Source organism: Urocampus carinirostris, chromosome 3, assembly GCF_059441175.1.
Source record: "Urocampus carinirostris isolate Australia breed hairy pipefish chromosome 3, RoL_Ucar_1.0, whole genome shotgun sequence".
Taxonomy (NCBI): Eukaryota; Metazoa; Chordata; class Actinopteri; order Syngnathiformes; family Syngnathidae; genus Urocampus; species Urocampus carinirostris.
In genome coordinates this window covers 39,034,863-39,059,511 of record NC_142351.1, presented here as the reverse complement: position 1 = coordinate 39,059,511, position 24,649 = coordinate 39,034,863, and the positions used below count along the sequence as shown (strand labels likewise).

General features: G+C 39.2%; 2 protein-coding genes and 1 pseudogene across 2 annotated transcripts; 2 read left to right on the top strand and 1 right to left on the bottom strand.

The window, feature by feature from the left end:
• Positions 1–2,241: 2,241 nt before the first annotated feature.
• LOC148369652 (uncharacterized) lies at positions 2,242–15,492 on the top strand. The gene is made up of 9 exons (XM_088331763.1): positions 2,242–2,459; positions 4,087–4,273; positions 4,337–4,456; positions 9,000–9,232; positions 9,334–9,468; positions 11,685–11,872; positions 13,116–13,195; positions 13,262–13,345; positions 15,208–15,492. The coding sequence occupies exons 2-9, from the start codon at positions 4,087–4,089 to the stop codon at positions 15,354–15,356; spliced, it is 1,176 nt and encodes a 391-aa protein (XP_088187889.1). The 5' UTR covers positions 2,242–2,459; the 3' UTR covers positions 15,357–15,492.
• LOC148369653 (5.8S ribosomal RNA) lies at positions 5,809–5,954 on the bottom strand (annotated as a pseudogene).
• On the top strand, positions 15,474–24,242 carry f7l (coagulation factor VII, like). The gene is made up of 8 exons (XM_088331761.1): positions 15,474–15,718; positions 17,014–17,177; positions 17,258–17,282; positions 19,030–19,143; positions 19,225–19,365; positions 20,572–20,660; positions 20,723–20,843; positions 23,605–24,242. Exons 1-8 carry the CDS (start codon positions 15,631–15,633, stop codon positions 24,150–24,152), a joined length of 1,290 nt encoding a protein of 429 aa, XP_088187887.1. The 5' UTR covers positions 15,474–15,630; the 3' UTR covers positions 24,153–24,242.
• Positions 24,243–24,649: the final 407 nt, after the last annotated feature.

Below are 24,649 nucleotides of genomic sequence, written 5' to 3'. Positions count from 1 at the left end.
GCTGCTCTTAATTCCTTCTATTTCTTTTTCAATGTTACTTTGTTCATTTCTCTTAAACAAAATATAGTCATTTTATTTATATTCAGTTAATTTGGACTTGGGCAGCACGGCGACACAGTGGTTAGCGCGTGTGCGGCACAGTTCTGAGGTCGTGGGAACCTCCTGCGTGGGTTCAAATCCAGCTCCAGACTTCTTGTGTGGAGTTTGTATGTTCTCCCTGTGCTTGCGTGGGTTTCCTCCGGGCACTCCGGTTTCCTCCCACATTCCAAAAACATGCATTTCAGGTGAATTGGCCGGTCCAAATTGTCCCTAGGTGTGAATGAGCGAGTGAGTTGTCTGTCCACCGTGTGCCCTGCGATTGGCTGGCAACCAGTTCAGGGTGTCCCCTGCCCACTGCCAGATGATTGCTGGGATGGGCTCCAGCACCCTCGTGACCCTACTGAGGATAAGCGGTGTAGCAAATGAGATGAGATGAATAATTCGGTCTTCTTTCGCATATTTGGCAATGGAGTCACCACGAGTAATCGAAAGAAATTAAGTTACTTTACTATAATGTACTTACGTTACTCATTACGTTTTTCAACAGATAATTAGTAGCTGGATTGGATTGGATTTTTAAGTAATCCCCCAACCCTGTTCTTAAAGTACCGTTTTATGAAAGCGCCCAACACTTGTTCTGCTAAAAACAATTATCATTCACTTGATTCACGTAGCGCGGCATCTGATGGGGGTATGGTATACTAAAACGCTTTTTTTCTCATACTGTACCTTTTAGCTTTAGAGCCACACAAGAGTGTCATAACATACATAACATGTTTACATACCTGTTAACCTCCGCGGCTCCATGCCCTTACAAACTGTCCTATTTTCCCTTACAAAATACAAAATAATATTACACCATATTTTTTCCAAACGTGTTTATTTATGTAGCTTAACATGTTATATTGTACATGTGTTTTGTTATATCATATGTATTGTTAATTAACATTTTGTTGTGAGATACTGAGTTGCTCGACTTAAATGAGGTTTATTAAAAAAGAAGTTCAAAAATGAAGTAGCTTGGATGTTCACTGTAGAAAGAAAAAACACATGCAAATATAATAAATTAAAATAATACGTTTTCTTATTCAAATTATGAAATCATTTTCTGCATTAAATTATTGTTGGTAATATACTGATTAAAGGGATAACCACAAACCTGTATTTTTTTCATTTTCTCCTTCTATACTTCTTTTTTCTTAACTTCTTTATACAACATAATAATTCGTAATATAATGCATCAAAGCAAGTGAGCCATTTTAATAAGTTGAGCCGAAAAAGCCGGACTTCCTTTCACTACACAACTACCACATGACATCCGATTATTTTTTAAGACCACATTTATTTCAAATTTACTCAATCAAACCCGCCTGTTGTTTTCAGATCAGAATGACTTACGCCGTTTTAATTCAGGTTCAGCCATTGCGACTTGATCGTATCCAAAGAAAATTCAAAACTATGTTGTAATGTAGGCCTACTGCTCTGCTTTCGCTTTGTTCACGTGTGATCGGAATGATGCATGATGGGTTATCCCCAGGTGGCCTACGCATGCGCACAGTAGCATCAAACCGCTCGCTTCGTTTGCAACGGAAAAAAACAATACCGAGATAGAGGTTACCGCGGCGAACTCGATTGACTTGATTGATTTGCCGTTTCGTGATAGTCGGTGTACAGTATACTGGATTATGGTACCCATAATTGACAAATTTTCGTTCTTCCGTACAGATTTTCTTGTACGTCGTACACGTCTTAAAATGCATAATAAACGTACTTTGTACGGCAAAAACGTACAGGTTGACAGGTACGCATTTTTTAAAACGACATAACCCTTTAAGGCACTTGATTCTATTTGCAGACCCCATTTAATGTGTGCATAATTAAGGATTTGATGTTTTTAAACAGTTTAAAATCATCAAATCCATACAGATATGCAAAGATGGATGATAATATCCACAAATAGTTAGAGTAAGCAACATCTTTCAAAAGATTGCTTTAAGAGGGAAAATAACCTTGAATAAAAATCTTATTGTGTACAATAATTAAGGATTTGATGTTTTTAAACAGTTTAAAATCATCAAATCCTTGATTATGAACACATTTTAGTGTCTCGTTGTTCCCAGCCTTGAGCTAAAGTCTTTGCTGAGAATCTTTTGGGTTTTCCCGTCTTATTTGACTCCCATCGGCCACCGTAGTCACTGAACCGTACTTATTTCAAAGTGTCACTTAATATTTAAAAACAATCATGCAGTATGATTTGAGCAAAGCTTTTCGCTTTTGAATCCAGAAATTTTGTTTTACGTTAGTATTTACAACGCTTGAATATTATTGTTTTCACTACGCTACTTCCGGTGCATTTTTGTATCATGTAATCGTAAAATTACGCAAGAATCACTTGATGGAAAGGAAAGAGCGTTTTTAAGGCGAGTAACATTAGAAAGTTATTGGAAAACGTTGGTTTGTATAAATACGTGGACTAACGCATGTGAATAATGTTCGTGTAATAAATAGCGTGGTAATGGGCTCCTGCAGTGGCGAAAAAAAGGCTCTTATAATATTGCATGTAAACTAATGCAATGTCATGTTTTTTTCTTAAAATACAACTTTAAAACTACTTTCTCGGTATAATACATTTCGTACTATGTATGACAACGGAAGAAAGTAGCTGCAATGCTTACATTGGAGCGAAAAAAACGGGAACATACGCAAATATTGCATACCATTAAACTCGGTTTGTGTTGTACTTGTGGGAAAATAACTAACCAGTTGTGCTAATTTTCTTGGAAAATCGATTTTTCACTGTCATTAAATGACTGACAATCAGTGTCTAATACTGTACACGACCAATTCTTCCAAAATTAAATTTGAGATTAGCCTATAATTCAGAAATGTTAATCACTCTGTGACATTATACAAGGCAGATGTTTTAGTTGTTGACCAAGCCTATTTTAACCCTACTTCCAATCATAGCATAACAATATAGTAGCAACATAGTAATAACACTATAAGTTGTTATTTTCGAAATGCGTATCACATTGGTAACCCTTTGTGCCAGTCAGCAAAAACACATAATTCTATCTTAAAAAAGATGACCTCCAAGTGCTAAAATAAACTTTTTTTCATTGCAAAATAAAACAAAATTGTTTTGTATATTTAGCAAAAAATCATGAGCTGTCATGGTTAGGGTTAGGGTTTGGTGTTAGGGTTAGGGTTAGGTGAACTCAGCTTTTGGAAATCTTCTAGTGGCTCCGTGCATTATCATCAACGTAATGTCTACTTCTGCTTTGGTTGGATCCCTTAACCACACAGGTGGTTGGGGCACCATTACATGTGGTGTGTCTCAGGCGAGTACAGCCTGGTGGCGCCCATCCATCCTTAGGCCAACACATTTTTTCCTCCGAGCTGTCATACAGATATGCAAAGATGGATGATAATATCCACAAATAGAGTAAGCATCTTTCAAAAGATTGCTTTAAGAGGGAAAATAACATTGAATAAAAATCTTATTGTATACAATCTTTTATCTTCCTCATGCAGGCCGCTGAATCAGAATTAAACTACAGATATTGAACAGATTTTGCATTGTTTTTAGTATTGGAATTTTGAATTTGTAGGCGAGTGGAGATCAGGTCTCATTAACCTTTTTGAAGCTGAGAGTAAATATTTTAGTCAGTGAATGTGACTTTTTTATAGTTACTAAGGCAAAAGGCTGCCAGTCTATATGCATTTCCAAAATAAACGTTCTTGTTCTTACTATAATGTACAGTATTGTTATTCTAATGTTGTTACCAGGTTGTAACTAGAAATAGGATAAAATTACGTCAACCACTAAAACATTATGCCAGTTACTAAGATAAGTTCCTATAAAATAACAATGACCCATCAGTGGTGAGCTATTTTCAGAACAAGTCCACAGGGCACTCGGGTTTTCATAGGCGGACTGCCTTATTAAGATTTTAAAAAATGCAAAATAAACTGGTTTTCTATTTGAATATCAATGGGAATAAATTGTCTCTGTGAGAAAATGTTCTGACAAAGTTTTTTTTGTAGATGAGTGCAGTGCGGCGGTCTGTGAGTGAGGCATTATGGGCAATATGTGCTGCCGATGCCATGTCCATGCCTGTCCACTGGTACTACAACATCCATGATATTAAACAGGACTTTGGAGGTTGGATCTCCAGCTTTAATTCACCCAGAACAAAACATCCGAGCAGCATCCTCAGCTTGTCCAACACAGGTGATGATTGGTTTCTCACCGCCAAGTTTTTCCAACATGTGAATTGTTCATCTTTAATTAAAGCTGGAAGCGGACGCACTTCTTGGTCATCTGCGGCAATCCCAGCGGAGGTGGTAGGAAACGTCATCCTTCATGATAAACTCAGCTTTTGGAAATCTAGTGGCTCCGTGCATTATCATCAAGGTAATGTCTACTTCTGCTCGAGAGTTGATCTTTTGTATGGCTCAGAAAAGCTCAGGAATTATGGTAGCGATGATAGCTAGCAGGCTTACTGTTAGGGATAATATTTTCTTAATAGGTTAAAACTGAAGTGATCAGCAAGAGAGGCAAATGTAGTTTTACAACTTTATTCACTGCGCAGTGGGTAGACTAGAAGAGTCTCACACCGTTCCCGCGCAGCGGACTGGTTATGTTCAAAAGTCTGCGCATGCGCAGGAAGTATCAATGACGTCACACATACGTCTACGGTTCAAAGTTCGCACATGCGCAGGAATTACCAATCACGTCACACATATGTCTTTCGGTTCAAAAATAGAAAAATAGTAAGTACAAAATAGTAAAAACGAGTTGCAAATAAGTCAAGCTCATCAGGATTATTCGTAACATAGAACACAGAGAAATACACAATTAACTAAATATGATCTGCTTTTACACTTACTATTAAGTAATCTAACCATTTCGCAGTTTGACTTTGGTGCCTTGGTACATTGCAGATTATTTTCCATTAATTAGTTCTGCAGATTTTTGCGCCAGTACACTCGGTTCGAGACCTTGTGGAAACATTTGTTGACTTTAAGAGGTATGGGTGCCATCAGGCTGTACTTGCCCAAGACAAGCCACAGGAAATGGTGCTCCTATGACCCGTGTGGTTAAGGGATACAATTAAACAAACAACACTCTTACCAATCGGAGAACAACCTTCTGTTTCTTGGAAGGTGATTGGGCCAATCCAAATGATTCGTTTACACATCTTGAGCAGTCTGATGAGGGTGGAGGCAAGCATAAGTGATGTTGTCAGTGCTAGTGTTGGGAATAACGGCCATATAATTAATGGCTGCTACATAACAGCGTTACTTTCTTTCAGTAACCGCATAATCTAACTAATTACTCTTTCCGCCGTTACTTTGACTGAAGAACGCCCGCAAAGGTGTCGGTGTTTTAAGCAGCACGGTTTTCTGCTTTCCTCCAAGTTGTATTATGTCATGTCTTTTCGGATCACCATTCAACATAGCGACTACCATATATGAATAGCGATTCCGAATATAGTATTTACCAATGCACCAAAAGAAAAGGCGAAGGAGGGCTGATGAAACACGTGAGCCCTATATTAGACAGAACCCTCACTTGAGTCGTTTGCATATATAAACCTTCAGCATATATTTATGTACAGTAAGACCTCGGTTAATGGGGACCAAAACCACCTGCGATAAGTGAAAATCCGCGAAGTAGTGGCGCACCTTCAAAAAAAAAAAAAAAAAAAAAAAATTCATTTCATTATCTGCACGCTTATCCTTATTAGGGTCGCGGGGGGGGCTGGAGCCCATCCCAGCCATCTCCGGGCAGTGGGCAGGGGACACCCTGAACTGGTTGCCAGCCAATCGCAGCTGCAAATCACATTAGTTCTCGCAGCTTGCTGCGTTCTTCATCGACGCACGAGCCGAGTGATCCACCGCTAAGAGTCGTACAGCTGGGAGATTTTGCGTCCGCCCGGGATGATCGAAGACAAATTCACGACAGGGTTTTTACTTGCGCCACACCTTGCAGTACCTCCGGGAACGGTGCATTCGCAATGATGGCAGCAAGGCTTTAGGTCTAGGACCTTAGCTTGGCCTTTTGGCTGAGAGTAAGTGTCCCGGCTCCTAGGCTTTGTAGCGTATTATGAACTGACCGATAACGGATAATGGATAATGAATAACGAAGATAGATCAATAACCCTTAAAAACCCCATTTACATGTATTGTGTTTATATATATATATATATATATATATATATATATATATATATATATATATATATATATATATATATATATATTCAGATTCAGATTCAGATCTACTTTATTGTCATTCTAGTACACGTGTATACAGAACGAAATGTCGATGCATCTGACCCCCACAGTTTCCTTGAATGTACAGATATAAATAATGATGTATTGTATTTTGGCTACGTATAGTATTTTACCATAGTGCCGATAGTGCAAGAAGAGTAGCTAACCAGATGTGCAAAATGGGCAGTCAGGTTAACAAGTCAGGTACACAGTAACATTAACACTGTAACAATAACGCTGTAATTACAATAGTGCAGAGAGCAATGTGCAAGGAGTGGCAAGCTATAAAAAAAAAAAAAAAAAAAACTGCCAGTAGTGCAAAAAGTCAGATTAGCAGCCGTTTAGATTTAAGTTAACTATATGTTAGATTGACCATTTAACAGTCTAATGGCCAGGGGGACTAGACTATTGCGGAGCCTGGTGGTCCTGCACCGCACACTGCAGTACCTCTTCCCAGAGGCTAGCAGAGTGAACAGTCCATGATGGGGGTGAGAGGGGTCCCCGGTAATGTTTTTAGCATGGGATAGGCAGTGCTTCTGGCCAATGTCCTGAATGGAGGGAAGTGTAGTCCCGATTATTTTCTCTGCTGTCCTCGTTACCCTCCTCACACTACATATATATATATATATATATATATATATATATATATATATATATATACTGGACTGTCTCAGAAAATTAGAATATTGTGATAAAGTTCTTTATTTTCTGTAATGCAATTAAAAAAAACAAAAATGTCATACATTCTGGATTCATTACACATCAACTGAACTATTTCAAGCCTTTTATTATTTGAATATTGCTGAATTTGGCTTACAGCTTAAGAAAACTCAAAAATCCTATCTCAAAATATTAGAATATCATGAAAAAGTATACAAGTAGGCTATTCAACTAATCACCTGAATCATCTAATTAACTCGAAACACCTTGCGAGGGTTTCCTGAGCCTTAAAAACACTCAGCTTGGTTCAGTAAACTAAATCACAAGTATGGGGAAGACTGCTGATCTGTCTGCTGTCCAGAGGACCATCATTGATACCCTCCATCAGGAGGGTAAGACACAAAAAGAAATTTCTCAAAGAGCAGGCTGTTCACAGAGTGCAGTTTCAAAGCATATCCACAAAAAGTCTGTTGGAAGGGAAAAATGTGGCCGGAAACACGGCTCCCCAAACCATTGCTGACTGTGGGAACTTCACACTGGATTTCAAGCAACTTGGATTTTGCTCCTCTCCAGCCTTTCTCCAGACTCTGGCGCCTTGACTTCCAAATGAAATGCAAAACTTGCTTTCGTCTGAAAAGAGGACTTTGGACCACTCTGCAACTGTCCAGTGCTTCTTCTCCATAGCCCAAGTCAGACGCTTCTTCCGTTGTCTTGAGTTCAGAAGTGGCTTGACCATGGGAATACGGCTATTGTAGCCCATTTCCCGGACACGTCTGTGAACTGTGGCTTTTGATACCTGGACTCCAGCTTCAGCCCACTGTCTTTGAAGCTCCCCCAAATTCTGGAAGCGGCTCTTCTTCACAATTTTGTTAAGGCTGCGGTCATCTCTCTTGGTTGTGCAGCATTTCCGGCCACGTTTTTCCCTTCCAACAGACTTTTTGTGGATATGCTTTGAAACTGCACTCTGTGAACAGCCTGCTCTTTGAGAAATTTCTTTTTGTGTCTTACCCTCCTGATGGAGGGTATCAATGATGGTCCTCTGGACAGCAGTCAGATCAGCAGTCTTCCCCATACTTGTGATTTAGTTTACTGAACCAAGCTGAGTGTTTTTAAGGCTCAGGAAACCTCGCAAGGTGTTTCGAGTTAATTAGATGATTCAGGTGATTAGTTGAATAGCCTACTTGTATACTTTTTCATGATATTCTAATATTTTGAGATAGGATTTTTGAGTTTTCTTAAGCTGTAAGCCAAATTCAGCAATATTAAAATAATAAAAGGCTTGAAATAGTTCAGTTGATGTGTAATGAATCCAGAATGTATGACATTTTTGTTTTTTTAATTGCATTACAGAAAATAAAGAACTTTATCACAATATTCTAATTTTCTGAGACAGTCCAGTATATATATATATATATATATATATATATATATATATATATATATATATATATATATATATATATATATATATATATATATACACCCACCCACTTGTGGGTGTGATTAAACTTTCACAATGGCCAGAAAAATATAACTTTTGTGTGAAACTCAAACATCTACTTTGTGTTAAGAAATAAAGGCTTTACCCTGTAACACATTTCCAAGAAACTCAAGATCTCCTACAACAATGTCTACTACTCAACAGCACAAACCAGAGTAGAAAGAGAAGTGTCAATATGACAAATGCATTAGAGTTTCTAGCTTCAGAAATAGAATGCCTTTCAGGTCCTCAAACAGCTAAACACCAGGTTCAAAATCTGCAGTGAAGCAACGACTCCCATATGCTGGTCTTTGAAGCACAGTGGCAAAGGAAAAAAAACATATGAGACTGGCCACGAAAAAGAAGAGATTCATGCGGGCAAAACAACACAGACATTGACAAATAAATAAAAGTGTCACTTTTTCTCTGAAAGCACAATTGCCTGGCAATGTAAAGTGCAAAGATTGAAGGAAATGCTTCTGGATCCTTCTTCCTTCAACCGTTTCCAACAGATTTTTTTCTGTGGGTAATCTTAAAGGTCTAAAGGCCGGCAACAACACGCTGAACGTCTTGTGCGCCCTCCGAGCCGCTCACACGCTGGCCAGCGGTGACTTTGTGGACGTCTCCCATCCTGACGCACGAGCCGCTGTTCTGGCGGACTACGTTCAATTCCTGACCACACCTGGAACACACGGCGACACCTACGCCGAGTCCTATCACCGATCCTTTTTCTCGGACTGGCAGGGCAGTAGGCCAATTTCCGGCCCGGAGGTACAAAATTGGTGTCAGAGGAATAACGGAGAAGACATGAATGTGAAACTAGTCAAATGTGATTGAAAAATGATTAAAATTCTATATTTCTTTTCATCAAGGTTTTAATGTTCGCAGAGGAGCGCTCCAAGAAGAAGCTGAAGTCACGCCCAGATAGCCAGTTGGACGCAATCGGGTGCCTCAGCATGAGCCTTCCCTTTATTCTGTTGTCAGCTTCAACCAATGAGGAGAAAGCTGTGAGCATTACACACAAAAAAAGAGAAAAAAAATCTGTGTGGAAAGAGCATTAAAGGGACATTGTGTAACATTTGACCACAAGATGTCGCTGCAGAGGGTCGTGCAACCAAAAACGAGTGCCACAAAAGCACAAAATACAACTTAAAAATTAACTCAATTTTCTGACCTAATAACAGAGCATCTCTGTTTAATGGCAGATTAGTTTTTACTGTTTGATTGTTAGTCTACATTTTTATTTTTTCCCCTCTGTTCATCAAATACAAAGTTAAAAAAAAAAAAAAAAAATCAACAACTTATAGAAACATTAGAAAAAACTCAAAGAAATTAAAAGGGCTGAGGGGTAAATCTGGAGCATAGGGCCCGGTCACACAGCCGTTTGCGTCTGTATCGCGGGAAAAATTTTGCGTTTTTTTTTTGCCCGGGGTTGCCCGCGATGGAAAATGCGCAAAATTGGCCAACCCGCTGTTCATCGGTGGTATGCCCGCAAAACAGAATGCGTTCACGCGAGGGGGTGGAGGATTTTATATACGGTGTGCATTACCGTTCGATTACGTTCACAACAAAAACAAAGACGGAATGGTTTAAGTTGTATTACATTCCCAACAAATGCAAGACGAAGTGGTTTTGGTTATATGTTCGCCATTACATTCCCTAAAAGTGATATAAAAGTGAGATAAAACGAGGTAAAAGTGGTTGTAGTAGCGAGGGGATGCAAATCTCGGCAGGGATGCATTTCTCGGCATAATACCGGGCTGTAGAAATCATAACCGCTCAAGACACAGTCCCGTGAAGATCAAGATTTCAAGCTATGGCACCGAAAGTGCCAATATGTTATTATTGTAATAGTTTTTCATTTTGATTTTATTATCTTGTTATGAAATTAAAATAAATGTCAAGAAATAAAAATGGATTAAGACGAGGTCACTACGGTGACGGGGATCCATGTCCACCCCTTGACGTCTCGAGCACAACTGACGTGTGCTCGGCAAATCACGCTGTATATACGCGGAGAAAGGCGTTTGACGTCACACGCATAACACGCTAATTTCACGTAATAACACCACGATACAGGCGCAGAACATGCTATTACCATGCTCCACCCACGATTACCCGCTGAAATTTCCCGTCCTACCCATGTGTAACCACGCCCTGGCCGCGGCCAGAGCACGTCGTTCCGCGTCATTTCCGCGTCATTACCTCGTGTGCCGCCCGCGGTTAACACGTACTCAAAGTTTTGAGCAGCTCAAAAATTTTTCGCGCGGCCAACCGCATGTGAATTTCCAACCGCGAGTAAAGCACTGCCGTATCTCGTCTATACTGTATGGCGGTCTCAAAGCGCCCCACAGCGTCTGCTTCACGGCCAGAAATTTCTGGCCGTGATTCAGCCTCGATACGCCCGCGAAAGGCTGTGTACCCGAGCTCTAGAGTTTTGAGCAGCTCAAAACTTTCTCGCGCTGCCAACCGCGCGTGAATTTCCGACCGCGTGTTAAGCACTGCTGTATATCGTCTGTATGGCGATCTCAAAGCGTCCAATAGCGTCCGCCTCACAGGCAGAAATTTCTGTCCGTGATTCAGCCGCAAACGGCTGTGTGACCGGGCCCTTAGTCTTATTTGGCATTGGCTCAGGAGGTAAAGCGCTCGTCCTGGGATCAAGAGGTCGAAGGTTTGATTCCCAGCTCCTCCGTGTTACATGTCGAAGTGTCCTTGGGCAAGACACTGAATTCTTAATGCCCCCAATATTGGTTAGTTAGGAAAAGGGAAAAGTGTGAAGCGCTTTGGGAGGTCTTCATTGACTTGAATAGTGCAATATATATGCAGACCATTTATTTAGCTGGGAAAACATGTAAAAGTAGTAAGTGCAAAAATACTAGAAAGCAAATTTCAAATAAATAGATGAAATGAAATGAAATGATCTGCATTTTATAGCGCTCTTCAAGTCAATGACTTCCCAAAGCGCTTAACATTGTGCTTCACATTTCCCAATAGCGGCCGTGATCTGTGCAGCCATGTAAGGCGCTAACCTGCTTATTGGGGGTATTGGGGTTTCAGTGTCTTACCCAAGGACACTTCGGCATGTAACATGGACAAGCTGGGATTCGAACTGGGATCCCTTAATCCTAAAACGATCGCTCTACCTCCTGAGCTACTGCCGCCCCGATAAGTTATTAAAGTAAAATAATGTCTTAATTTTGGATCTGCCGTTGTGATTTTCCAGGTTAGTGCTGCAGTTGAATTTGTGAAGCTCACCCATCCCCACCCAAACGTTCCCGGATATATAACCATCTACAGCAGGGCACTTCACGCAGTGTTAGGGGGCGCCAGTGTTCGCTCGCAGGCCGAACTCGCCCTGAAGGAGTTAGGAGTGTGGGACACCTGTGAGAAGTTCAACCGGCAAGCTTCCAGGTGAGCATAACAAAAACTATTCTCTCGGCATACACAGTGCTACCGCTACTTAAGAATTTAACTGGTTCTAATTATGATGGTGTATAATAAAACAATTGTACAGCGAAACACGTTTTTTTTTTTCATTGAAATGAATTGAAACGGGAATAATCCGTTCCAAGGTCATCAAATGCAAACAAAACCCCAATAAATCAACTTTAACTTGTGTCGGTACACTAAAGTTCAGTCAATGCTTATAAATATACCACATACAGTACTATAAATAAAACAAGAAATAAGGCTAGAGAAATGTGAAGCAAGCTTTTGGTTAATACTATAATAAACGTTAACCTTCTATTGATGGGCTGAATACTAGGAAGATAGTTTCAACTGCTGGAGGGCAGGGACACAATAAATAAAGACCCAGTTGTGCAATTTTTTTTAATTGAAAAATAAAAAAGCAATTAACAAAGATGGAAACCTCCAAAAAAACACAAACATTTACAAACTGCAGTTGTGAAACAGAACACATCAATGTGCACAAATCTTTGTCAACAAACTTTAAAATGGCTTTCTCTCCCTGCTGGAGTTCATGAACGATGAAAAACCCAGCGCAAGTGTCCTTTGGTTTATGAGTGCAAGTGAATAATGTACATAGCAAAATTGTTCTGAGTAAAGTTGGTTGGTGGCAAAGCTTTGAGGGTTTGGGAGAAAGTGACAGGCTTTGGTGCCTCCTACCAGACCAGGGTTGAAGGGACGTTGACATCCTTGGGATCTTTGCCTATCCCCTCAGCCCTAGTGATGGGCAAAACGAAGCACAGCTTGGAAGCTTGTGTAGAGTAAAAGTTGGTGTGGAAAATGAATCCCCGTCTTGAATGGTGTGTCACGTGACCCGGCTGGACCCATCGCTCACTATTGCTTACGTGTCACGCAGCCGTTTAGTAAAGGCTGCATCCGGTGTAATGATGGGATTCTCAGCTCTTTTTAGAGAACTCTTTCGGCTCGGCTCACTAAAAGCCGCCTCTTACAGATCACAAACGGCTCTTCAGATTGTTTTTGTTGCTTTGATATGTATGGGTGATTTTTTATTTTTTAACATTTTGGTGTCTTGACTTTTGGAAAATTATTCTATGTTTGATGTTTTTATGATTTTATTATTAGCTGATTAATCATTACACAAGCATGGTTATAAACTACCATAAAGCCAACTGTTAAAATAGCCATTAGTTGCAGTCCTAATTTGGAATACGTTTATTTTCCTCAGGTTTCCCAAGGCTTCTGAAGAGCGACTGCAGGTCCACCAGAGAGCTGTCGGTAGCCTCGGCCTAGCGTGCTACACCCAAGGTGAGCTGATTTTCTATGTTCCTGTCTTCAATTCTAAATCTGACTCTTTTTTTGGTTGCTATCCAGGTGCCCTTTCCAGTATGTTCTATCTCGCTCACCAGTTCCACAATGACCCTGCTGCAGGAATTCTGGCCAACACCAACTGTGGAGGTTTTGAGGCTATGAATTTTTGAGTCTTTTTTGGAGATCTTAAATGTCTGATTCATTTTTGGACGATTATGACATTCTATTCTGTGATTCAGTGAACCCTCACTATAAGGTTGTCCACATTTCAAGATCCGGCTACTGATTTGTAAAATGCATTATGTTCTGCTTTCTAATTGGCCTCCCATTCTTCTTTACCTAAACATTAATAACATCGTGATTTAATATGTAAACATGTGAAAAAATTGCGTGACGTATGTGCAAATTCGTTTGCAATTTCAAGTTTCACTAGAACTTCTATTGTTGCCAAAACATAATGCACAAAGTTGTTTAATCATATAATACAGAAGACCCCCAGGATACGGGTCCCTACATTACGACGTTTTGACATAGCAGAGTGGAATAAGATCTATTTTGGCCCATTTTTAAAGCATTTTCCCCACTATTCGACATCAACAACAAATTATTCTGTGTCCCCCCAAAATTGCGATGTATGACGAGTTCTGTCTCATAGATGCCTGTCTGCATCTCCTGTGCGTCCTAAAGACTTTTCGAGTCTGTGACAACACACTGCTTTTTTAAATCTGCATTTATTCGCTATGTGTCCAAAACCTATAGTGAGGCCCAAGGTGGAAGCACAAACATGATAACCATGGAAACAAACTTGTGATTATGAAGAAATACATAGGCACTCACATTGTTACCTTTGCTAAGGAACATGGCCACAACCATGGACAATCGGAACAATTATTAAGAAAATTAAGGTGTTTAAAGCAAGAGAGTCTTCGAAGGGACACTCTTCGCAATTGAAGGTTTTAAAGTCACTTTCACATTTCATCCGCTGTCTCCGCCCTGCATCCAACCGCTACTCTACTTGACCAGGTCCAGTAACGTCACTCCAAAGGTTAATAAAATGTCCTTTTTCTTTACATGTATAACTATTATGTCCTTCAATTACACACACGTATAGTACAGGTAAGTAGTACTTGCTATACACTTTTTTGTTATTTAAATGTTTTTACCTGGGAATTCGGAACACATTAGCCACATTGCCATATATTTATATCCCTTTCTATACAGAATTTTCACTTTGCGATTTCCACCTCAGAACGGATTTATGTCATATCCAAGGGGTCTACTGTACAAATTAAAACATAACCAGGGTTCGTACACCTTTTCTAAAGCCAAATCCAGGCAAGCCACCAGACAGAAGTGTCAACGTAATTTTTAAGCTGACTTGTTGAAAAACAAGGCAACAGTTTCAATCATTTACAAGCACTTCACCCAAAATGTAAGCACTTTTCAATGGTTGAAAATACAACATTAAAAATTCAAGCATTTTCAAGAATTTCAAGGACCAATACGAACCCTGCGCAACGTTATTGATTCCAAGGTAGAGAAGGAGATGGACTGTTTAGTCAGCAACCTGCGGCTCTACACCCATGTACCACCCTTTTTCCCGTTCTATTGGCTCCCTGAGCTTTTTAAAAAATGCTTGGAAATGGAAAAATATGGTGTTAAATCTGGTTTGTAACAAGCACAAAACAAACATTCCTGATGTTTTTTCGAGGCTGTAAAATGTTTGAAATATTAATAGAGGAGTTTTATTCATGAATCGCTGGATTTAAAAGGGCTAATATCTAGCTTAATAAATTTTCCGGCTCCAAACATTTTTGTCTTTTTTTTTTGGTCTGTAATGGCCCTTTCAACATTTTTAGATGCTGATCCCTGATTTAGCCAATCAGAATGCAGAACATAATGCACAACGCAAGTCAGGAAAATATAGAGATCGTGAAAAATGAAACGAGTTGTAGCGAGGATTCATTGTAATCCGATTTTATGATATTTAACCGAATCTCCCTTCCCAGGAGAGAACTGTAACCGTGGAGCTGCACTGGGCGCCCTGTTGGGAGCGGGGGGAGCATACACCAAGTCCGCCATCCCACAGGATTGGAAAGACCAGCTATTGGATGCTAAGGAATTTGTCCCGGACATACTCAAACATCTGCAGTGTTGACACAAAACCAAAGAAACACCAATACCTGTTCTCCAATACGCTTGGAAAACCACTCAAATACATTTTAATTGGAGTTAAGACTGAATTGTAAATGTCTCCATTAAAGAAAATTCCCTGTGTTGTGTGATGAAATATTTGATGCTGTGACATGTTGGCTCCAAAGTCTGAAGAGACAAAACCAAACAAACAGGAGGAGTATTTGGTTAGATGACACATGGCACCGTTCATGTGTTCCTAGTCCATTTTTGACCTTTGTCCTGGTCAGAATTAAAAAATGGCGACAACAAGCAGACACACCGAGACACTCTTCTTTTTAGGGCTTCTCTTGGCATGTATCCCAGCATGCATTGGGGCTCTTGAAGGTCAGTCCTTTGTCTTCTCAACCTGTTCAGCGCTCTTGAAGTCTCTTCATATTTTCCCTCCTCTATTTTAACTTAAGGGAATTTTCTGGATCCATTTGGTCTTATTGATGTTGTTGATTTAACATCGGTGGGATTAGCTCGTAGCGTGAGCTGAACTCTAAACTGAAAACTATTTTCCAAAGATTTAGGACTTGCTTGGCTGTGCTCTACTAAGTGTACTTCAGTTTTACTGACTCCTCATTTAAACCTGATGGAAATTGTTTTCCAAATAAAACATTTTTGGTGGATATTTTTTCATCTGTGACAAACATGTGATTATGTTACCTCTAGCACATGTTAACTGCTGTTAATAACAACTATTAATATGACATTGTGATAAATACATACCTGCTAACACTACCATTTTATGCATTAAACTACTGTACCACTTTTTACCCCATAAAAACACCTACCGCCTTTAAAAAAAAAAAAACACTTTTTAAAATTTGAATCCCAAAACAAGTTTTGACTCGAGACTAATATTTTAGGCTACGTCTGCTTTATTTTTAAGTGTGACTAAGTCTTAGTGAGAGAGTTAACTGTTCCAACGTTCAAATTACAAATCCGTTTCGGTAAAAGTTTGCCTCTTTCTGTTTTAAACAAGCACGTTTTTTCATTCATAGCCTCAATGTGTAATATTTGACCTATATTTGACACTGTGTTGTCTGGTATGAGCAAGAGCCAGTGATACATGACACAGCATGGCGACAGGATGCCAGACAAACACGGCACCAACCTAAGTAGGGATGCCACGGTGTAAAAAACTATATGAATTTCCTACGATTTTTTATTAAAATGAACATTGGTAAGATAGTTCATGTAGTTTTGCCTAGTATTCAAATCAATGTTTTTTTTCTTTACTGGATGAAAGTTTTATGGACCACTAAAGGCCCTAAAATATTACACACTGTCCCTTTAATTTTCAGGAAATTTATTGCGTTTCACATGTAAAAATAGAGTGCCCGATAAAAATCTGTTGATTTCTAATGTCAAAAGGTTGGCATGTATGGATAAGGGGCTTGTGTCCCTCATTCTTTAAACTTACTCTATGCTTTGCAGAAGATTTGGACTCTCCAACCTTTCACCGTGAACGCGCTTTGCTTAGGGTAAGGGGGAAAATAAGGGGAACTGTGTATAATGGGATAGAGCCTTAGTCTTGTTTTTGAAGGATTTGAGCACGGTCTCGAGTGGAGAAGCTATTCAGCGTCATAAAGCCTTCTTCCTTGACAAATCTTGGTAATACATTGTCGAAACAGGCGTGTTTTTGGAACGACCTGACGCAACCGTGTTCCTTCATCGAACCCGGCGAGCCAACCATTTTTGGGAGGAGTTGAAACAAGGTAACCTGGAGAGGGAATGTCTGGAGGAGAAATGCTCATATGAGGAGGCCAAGGAAATCTTCGCTTTGCCGCAGCAGTTGGTCAGTGCACCAATCGTTAGCAAGCGGTTTTATCCAATGTCCACTTTTTGCACTAATTTTCTGCTGAATTTATGTTTTAGGAGGTGTTCTGGAGAACGTACACAGGTAAGCCTCTATAAACGTAAAGCCGCTTTTGATAAGCTTTTTTATAGAGTTGGGCGATACTTGCAATTTTGGTATCAGGGTAGAATCGAATAATGAGGTTAAACTGATACTTTTACCGAGACAATGTCATGGTAGTTGAATGATTAAGAAAACCCTACCATTGAGTTTATTTATAATTACAATTAATACAGCATAAATATTTCAGGCACTAAATTTTTTTTGTTTGTTCATTAACTACTACAATTCAAACTTGAGAGTTGAAAGGTATATATATATATATATATATATATATATATATATGTAACCGCGGTGTACCTGTCCCACCAAAGATCCACATTCACGCTGGACTGGATGATGAGGTTTTTATTACAGTTGCTGCAGATGAAATGAGTCACAGCATTAGATTCTCTGCTGGCTTTGATCTCGTTGGCAGCTGGCTCTGTAGACTGCCCAAAGCATATCAAAGAGCTTTCTTTTCAGTTTACATAAAATACATTTTAGAATATCACAATAACATTTTTACATCCATTTTAACAAGATAATAATAATAATAATAATAATAATTTCCTTTGTATTGTCATTCTTTGTAACAATATATATATATATATATATATATATATATATATATGCAGCACGGCGGCGCAGTGGTTAGCGCTTGTGCGGCACAGTTCATGTCATGGGAACCTGTCGTGGGTTCAAATCCAGCTCCAGACTTCCTGTGTGGAGTTTGTATGTTCTCCCCGTGCTTGCGTGGGTTTCCTCCGGGCACTCCGGTTTCCTCCCACGTTCCAAAAACATGCATTTCAGGTGAATTGGCCGGTCCAGATTGTCCCTAGGTGTGAATGAGCGAATGAGTTGTCTGTCCCTGTGTGCCCTGCGATTGGCTGGCAACCAATTCAGGGTGTCCCCTGCCCACTGCCCGGAGATGGCCGGGATGGGCTCCAGCCCCCCCCCCGCGACCCTAATGAGGATAAGCGGTACGGCTGATGAGATGACGAGATGAGATGATTATATATATATATATATATATATATATATATATATATATATATATATATAAAATTTCCATTACAACCTTTTTAGAACTAAAGGTAAAAGAGAGCCAAACCAAAATAGCAGTGTTGTGCGAAAATACAAATGATTTATAAGAAAGTCAAAAAGGCAAATAAAACCCCTTTTTGCACCAAATTTTGGAAATGAAGTCAGTTGTGCAAATAAAGTGTAATTTGGCTCCCATTCCCAGGCTTAGCCTCTCAGCTCCAAAGAAAAAGCCATCTTGACTCTGTTGCCATATTGGCAGATTTTTGTTCCGGAACTGTTTGAAATTGTGTCGCAGCTCGAAAAATTGTATAGTTTTGGTGGGGAGTTTGGTCAAATTTGCTTGAGCACCCCCAAACGGGCTGGTTATGGCCATGGGCAGATGGTGCTGGCTGCAGTTTCATCTACTGTTGCTCTCTCTTCTGCCTGGCAGGAGAGATGTACCAGGACAGTCATTGGCCAGGTAGTAGTAGTGTGCCTGTCAGTCAATCATTCAGGCATAGACTCGAGAAGAGCAGAGGGTCCAGGGCGAGAGAGAGGCCTTTGTAATATATGCGTAGTGAATCGGCACCTCGAGGAAATTGGTGGAGGAGATATATATAGATCCAGGCCATTACTATTGCTCTGATTCACGTAACTTCTCAGTACCGATTATATCGATATTTGGATTGATTCCCCAACCCCTACTTTATGATTTTTGTGTTCACAGCCGTGGATCACTGCCTGTCGTCACCCTGCAAGAATGGAGCTACTTGTACTCGCAAAGTGGACACTTTTGTGTGCCACTGCACGCCTGGGTTTCATGGGTCCACTTGTGACAAAGGCGAGCCTCACAAAAACCTGCACGATTGCGTATCAAGGGGGGTGTTCATTTGTATTACCTGAAGTATTTGTTCCTTTGTAGTACGAGTCACCTCCAATGGATGTCGCTATAGGAACGGAGGATGCGAACATTTCTGCAAAGACACTCTTAACCGGACGCACACTTGTTTCTGTGCGCCAGGGTACCGTTTGGATCAGGACAACAGTACTTGCATTCCACAAGGTCAGCACAGATTTCACACTGCAAAAACAAAAATACAACAACATTGGCAGAAACGTTTCCTTAGTTTAAAGGGATAGTGTGTATCATCTAACAACCAGATGTTGCGGTATTGTTTCGTGCAACCGAAAACGAGTGCCGAAAGCAAGAGGAGGAATACAAACTACAGAGGAGGCTCAAAGTGACCAAAACACACCATTTTCTTTTCATTTTTTTGCCAAGCATTTCGCAAGGTTTTTGGTTTTTGAGGATGCCCTTAGAGGAAAGATGGCGTATAATAATCTTTTTTTTACCCCCAGGAGACACAGAATAATACACTCTGTCCCTGAAGTGTTTTATTTGTTTGTATATAGTACTCAAGATATTTATTCTTGTTTTTTCAAGAAGCGGAAAAACTATATTTAATTAAAGCATATTTATTTATTCAAGAAGAAGCTAGATAATTTGAATTATTTAAAGATTGTTGTAGGAAGAAAAGAGATGATTATTGTTCTTATTTTTTTGAGAAACAAGATAAAATATTTTGTTAAAACAAGCAAAGTTTTCTGACAAAGGTGTACACATTTATTTTTTGCAGTGTACTGTGCAGTTAAAAAAATCTTACGCCAGAACATTTTCTTGTTTTAAAGGGACACTATGAAATGTTTAGTGCCTCCTTGTGGGACCAAAAAGGCTTTGTGCAGTAAAAAAAACATGAACTATGAAATCAATGTTAGTTTTGATGAATATCAGTTGGTCGAGATATTTGTATTTCTTTTACATTGCGGAATCCGTACCTAGTAGTCGCCACCATGTTTGTGTGGCATCTTGCACACTGTGCTCATTTGGCACTGTTTTTGTTTACATTAGACAATGTAATGTACCTTTTAAGTATGGTTATTTAAGTTTGAATTTGTTTTTGCCTGTTTTTAGAGCAAAAAAAGGAAACTTGAATTATTTAGAAAATGTGCTCTTTTTTTATCTTAAAAATCTTGGAAAAAAGGTTTTTTTAAATGAACAAATGTATCTAGCACCTGCCAGATAATTACATTTCTGCTTATTTTATTTCCTTCTTATTTTTTTTTCCAAGAAATAAGAACGTGTAAAAATAAACTTAAAATGAGAAACACTTTCGGCCACTGATTAAACTGCGCTCCTTGAAGGTTATTGTAGAATTTCTCTTAAAATTTCTTGAAATTTCATTTGGGATTGCCATTTGCTTTATGCCAGACCCTGTCCCCTGCGGACGACAAATGGTCCATTTTGCTCCGAGAGTTGTCAATGGAGAGATTTGTCCCAAAGGACATTGTCCATGGCAGGTGAGAATGTGACAGGTTCATACAAATAAATACACTTAAAAAAATTACTTCATCTTGTTAAGGCTCTCCTGACTGAGAAAAACCAGCACACCTGTGGCGCCATCATCCTATCCGACCAGTGGATACTAACAGCAGCTCATTGCGTCTGGAAAAAACCCAGTAGCATCTTGCACGTTGTTGTGGGTAAGGCAATCAGTGGGTATGTCTACATGTAGGGAATACATTGATTGATATTAGTATTCATATTTTTTGGGACCAATTAGATGAATCCGTATGCAATAAAATAAAAATGAAAAATCAGCATGTTCATGTGAGTTAGCTTGAATAATTCATTTCCTGTACCACAAGGCCAATATTCTTTGCGGTACCGAGGAAGAACTCTGTCCAGGTACCGTATTTTCCACACTATAAATCGCTAGTTTTCATAATTGGGCCATGGATGCACCATATACTCTGGAGTGACATATGTGTGAAATTAGTATCACATTATTATAGTCATATAATTTCTTCACACTGAATTACAAAATGCTGCTCTAGGCCCATGTTTATAATTTCAACATTGGCTGTGCAATGAACATTTGATTATCACGGCGGTCATATTCCAAAAATAACCTGTGCTTGACCCAATTTGTGAAGTAGAAACCTTTATTTTTTGGGACTTTCATACCATTTAATTCTCTATTCATCATTGGAGACAAAGAAAAAAATACACACCCAATTATTGGTTTAAATAATAATGTTACTTTAAACTGTACCTGTGAAAATGTACATATTTAATTATTTAGCTCCCAATTCTTATGCCATTCAGGACTGTTTAGCCAATCAGAATACAGAGCATGATGAAAATCTGTGAAATACTGAGACTTTGAAAGGTGAACCACAATATAACGAGGGATTACAGTAATTTTAAAACACTTGAGCAAGGTCTTAACAAAAAAATACTGAAAATAAAATAACCTGCAGATCTGCTTCACCCGTATACAAAATTTCCTCCGCTAAAGTTGAATATGGTCACGTGACGAGGCTGCTACACTTGATTGGTTAAACATGGTAGAGCCTGGCGGAATTCTGCATCCAAATAAATGTGCTCAGCAGAGACAAACAGACACATTTTCAATGTACGTCGAGGGGATTTATTAAGTCCTGAAGTAAGGACTTCAATGTTGCCTAATGTAGTGGAGTAAAAGTACAGTTTTTTCTTTACAAATGTACTCTAGTAAAAGTAAAAGTATAGAGATTCTAAAATAATCCTAGGAGTACAAAAATTCCCAAAACATACTTAAGTAAATGTAACGGAGTAAATGTACTCTGCAAACATCCCAATTATGGGCCAGTCCGAACAAAATATTAGTTGTTTTCATGCGGAAAAAAACCCAAAATATTGAGTAAACAAAATTACACTGCCATTTATGTTTCGTAAAGCTTCGTAAATTTTCACAACAATCTGAATAAGGCCTTGTTTGGACTGCTAACATTCAGATTGATGTTTGGACTTATGGTTCATGTAAACCCATTTTGCTTCTTCCATGGCTTATGTGAATGTTCAATTTCTTGAAATACACCAAAATCAATCTTTCCTCCTTAGCAAAAAATGTGTCCATTTAAGGGATATTTTTTCTAATTGTAAGATATGTGATCTTGGTTTTTTTCATGTAAAATAAGAAAAGTAATTTAGGAGATATACCTAGAAATGTTAAAAGAAGCGATATTTTTTAATTTTAGGTATAAAAATTATTTTAACAAAAAATCAAGTTCAAATGTCTCACATTTACAGTATTTTTGAGACTATATGTCACACTGGAGAATAATTCTCATTTTGGGGGAATTCATTTGATAAAATCCGAAGCCAAGAACGCACATGTCATTTGAAATTGAAATAGCTAACAATTTAAAATACAAACACAACTATCATGTCAAGAACTAATAGATTGAAAAATACCCTTAAACCTTTTAAGCAATAATCACCCTTAATGCTGCAAAATAATCACTAGTTATCCTGCTTGGATTGGAATGTGCTTTAATGATTCAGTTCTTTATTGTTTTTTTAACATACCATCCTGGCTTGTGCCATCATTGCAGGCTCAGTCAGATCATTCACGATGCTCGTCCAAATGCATGCATTTTCTTTAGAAGTGCTTGAATAAACTCTTCTTTTTTTCATTTCTCTTGGGGTTTGGCTTGGCGTTGGGACCATACCAGCAGCCGGCCTTTCCTTACTTTCAACATTTTAATGGTACACTAACAAAAAAAGAAAGAAAAAAAAAACCCTGCAGCGACGAGCATGATGTCACTCTCCAGCACTCCCCCAGCCCCCATTCCTCAAAAGTAATGTAGTACAGCTTGATAAAAGTAAGATAAAAGCTTATAGACCCAGTGAAAAAAAAGCATTAGGGCACTTTGAACTCAGTTGGGCATTTTCAATACATAATATTTCATAAAAGAAATATATTTAACGTTTATTTTCACCTCAAAAAACGCACCCCACCTTTAAAAGGACAGCGTTTTTTTTTTTAATTTAGAACTTCCTAGTGGTACAACAAAATTTTATTCAGTAAAAAAAAACATTGATTTAATTACCAGGCTATAATACATGAATTCAAAAATTCTAGGTCGAGAAATAATAGTAGAATCCTTGTTTGCCGTCTTGTTGAATGCTGTGGCACTGGTTTACGTTCCCATTAGACTAGGGTGCCATCTAGTGGGCAACTATTACACACTGGGGCTTTAACTTGTTATTTAAAGTGTGATCGTTTATTTTGTAAATATTCTTGCACCATCAGGTCGGAACTTATTAATTTTCGCTGTGTTATAATTACAAAAATTTATTATATTTTCTATTCGGATCTTAATTCCCTGCACGTAAATGTTGTGAATGAAACCAATATGATAAGAGCTGCTTGTTTATTATATTTTGCCTCCTCAACCTCATTCGGCTTCCGTGAAGGCGAGCACGACCTTGAGAGAGACGAGAGGACGGAGCAAAAACGGCGCGTCTCCATAGTCATTCTACATCCCAGTTACAACCAATCCAGCTATGACAGCGACCTTGCCATAATGAAGCTCCAGCGTCCTGTCAAACTGGGACGCTACGTAGTCCCCATTTGTCTCCCGGCTAAGAACAGCTCCTTCAGCCGCACGCTGGCATCTATCCGGTACAACATTGTGAGCGGTTGGGGTCGCCTGTCTCTTCACGGATCTACCGCCAGGTTACTGCAGCGCCTAGCACTCCCGCGGGTGCCCCTGCAGGAATGTCGCCTGCACACAAAACTCAACATCACCCGAAACATGCTCTGTGCCGGACTGCAGCGGGGGGGCCAGGACGCATGCAAAGGGGACAGCGGGGGCCCGCTGGTGACCCGCTACAAGAAAACCTGGTTTTTGACCGGCGTGGTGAGCTGGGGTAACGGCTGCGCCGACCACAACATGTATGGCATTTACACTAAAGTCAGCAACTTCCTGGACTGGATCCAACATCAAATGAGCAGATGGTAAAAGCGAGAAGATTTTGGAATAACCCAACTGGCAAGTTTTGGTTTCGAATGCTGGCTTTTGTTTCAATAAACCGACGTACAAAAAAATACACTTCCTCTCATTGTTGTTAACATTTTCTGATGTTTGTGTATATTTTAATGTCTTAAAGGGACAATATGCATTATTTAGCGCTTCCTAGGAGTAAAAAAACATCAGTTTAAAAAAAAAAACCAACAACAACATATTGATTTGAATGATAAGCACAAAGAGAATAATCCCTTGTTGTATCGCGGTTTACTTTCTGCGGTTCCCATTCTTTGCGAATTATCTTCGTGTTTCGTGTCTGTATTCTGATTGGCTAATCAGTCGCCCCGCCCCTTTTCAGCCTGTGCGTCGATAACATTACGATCTAAGTTTTACATGATTACTTGATGATATTATGTTACATATACTCAAATCTTTTGTCGATTTTGAGTTTCACTAGACACATTATGTCAGCAAAATACTCTGGAGACAAA

What these genes read in the sequence shown, in the direction of transcription:
- f7l (XM_088331761.1), top strand. Translation starts at nt 15,631, where the DNA reads ATGGCGACAACAAGCAGACACACCGAGACACTCTTCTTTTTAGGGCTT. An exon ending in ATGCATTGGGGCTCTTGAAG is followed by an intron (nt 15,719 to 17,013) that starts GTCAGTCCTTTG and finishes TTGTCGAAACAG; the next exon opens with GCGTGTTTTTGGAACGACCT. An exon ending in CATCTTGCACGTTGTTGTGG is followed by an intron (nt 20,844 to 23,604) that starts GTAAGGCAATCA and finishes GCTTCCGTGAAG; the next exon opens with GCGAGCACGACCTTGAGAGA.
- LOC148369652 (XM_088331763.1), top strand. Translation starts at nt 4,087, where the DNA reads ATGAGTGCAGTGCGGCGGTCTGTGAGTGAGGCATTATGGGCAATATGT. An exon ending in GGCCAATTTCCGGCCCGGAG is followed by an intron (nt 9,233 to 9,333) that starts GTACAAAATTGG and finishes CTTTTCATCAAG; the next exon opens with GTTTTAATGTTCGCAGAGGA. An exon ending in CCTAGCGTGCTACACCCAAG is followed by an intron (nt 13,196 to 13,261) that starts GTGAGCTGATTT and finishes GTTGCTATCCAG; the next exon opens with GTGCCCTTTCCAGTATGTTC.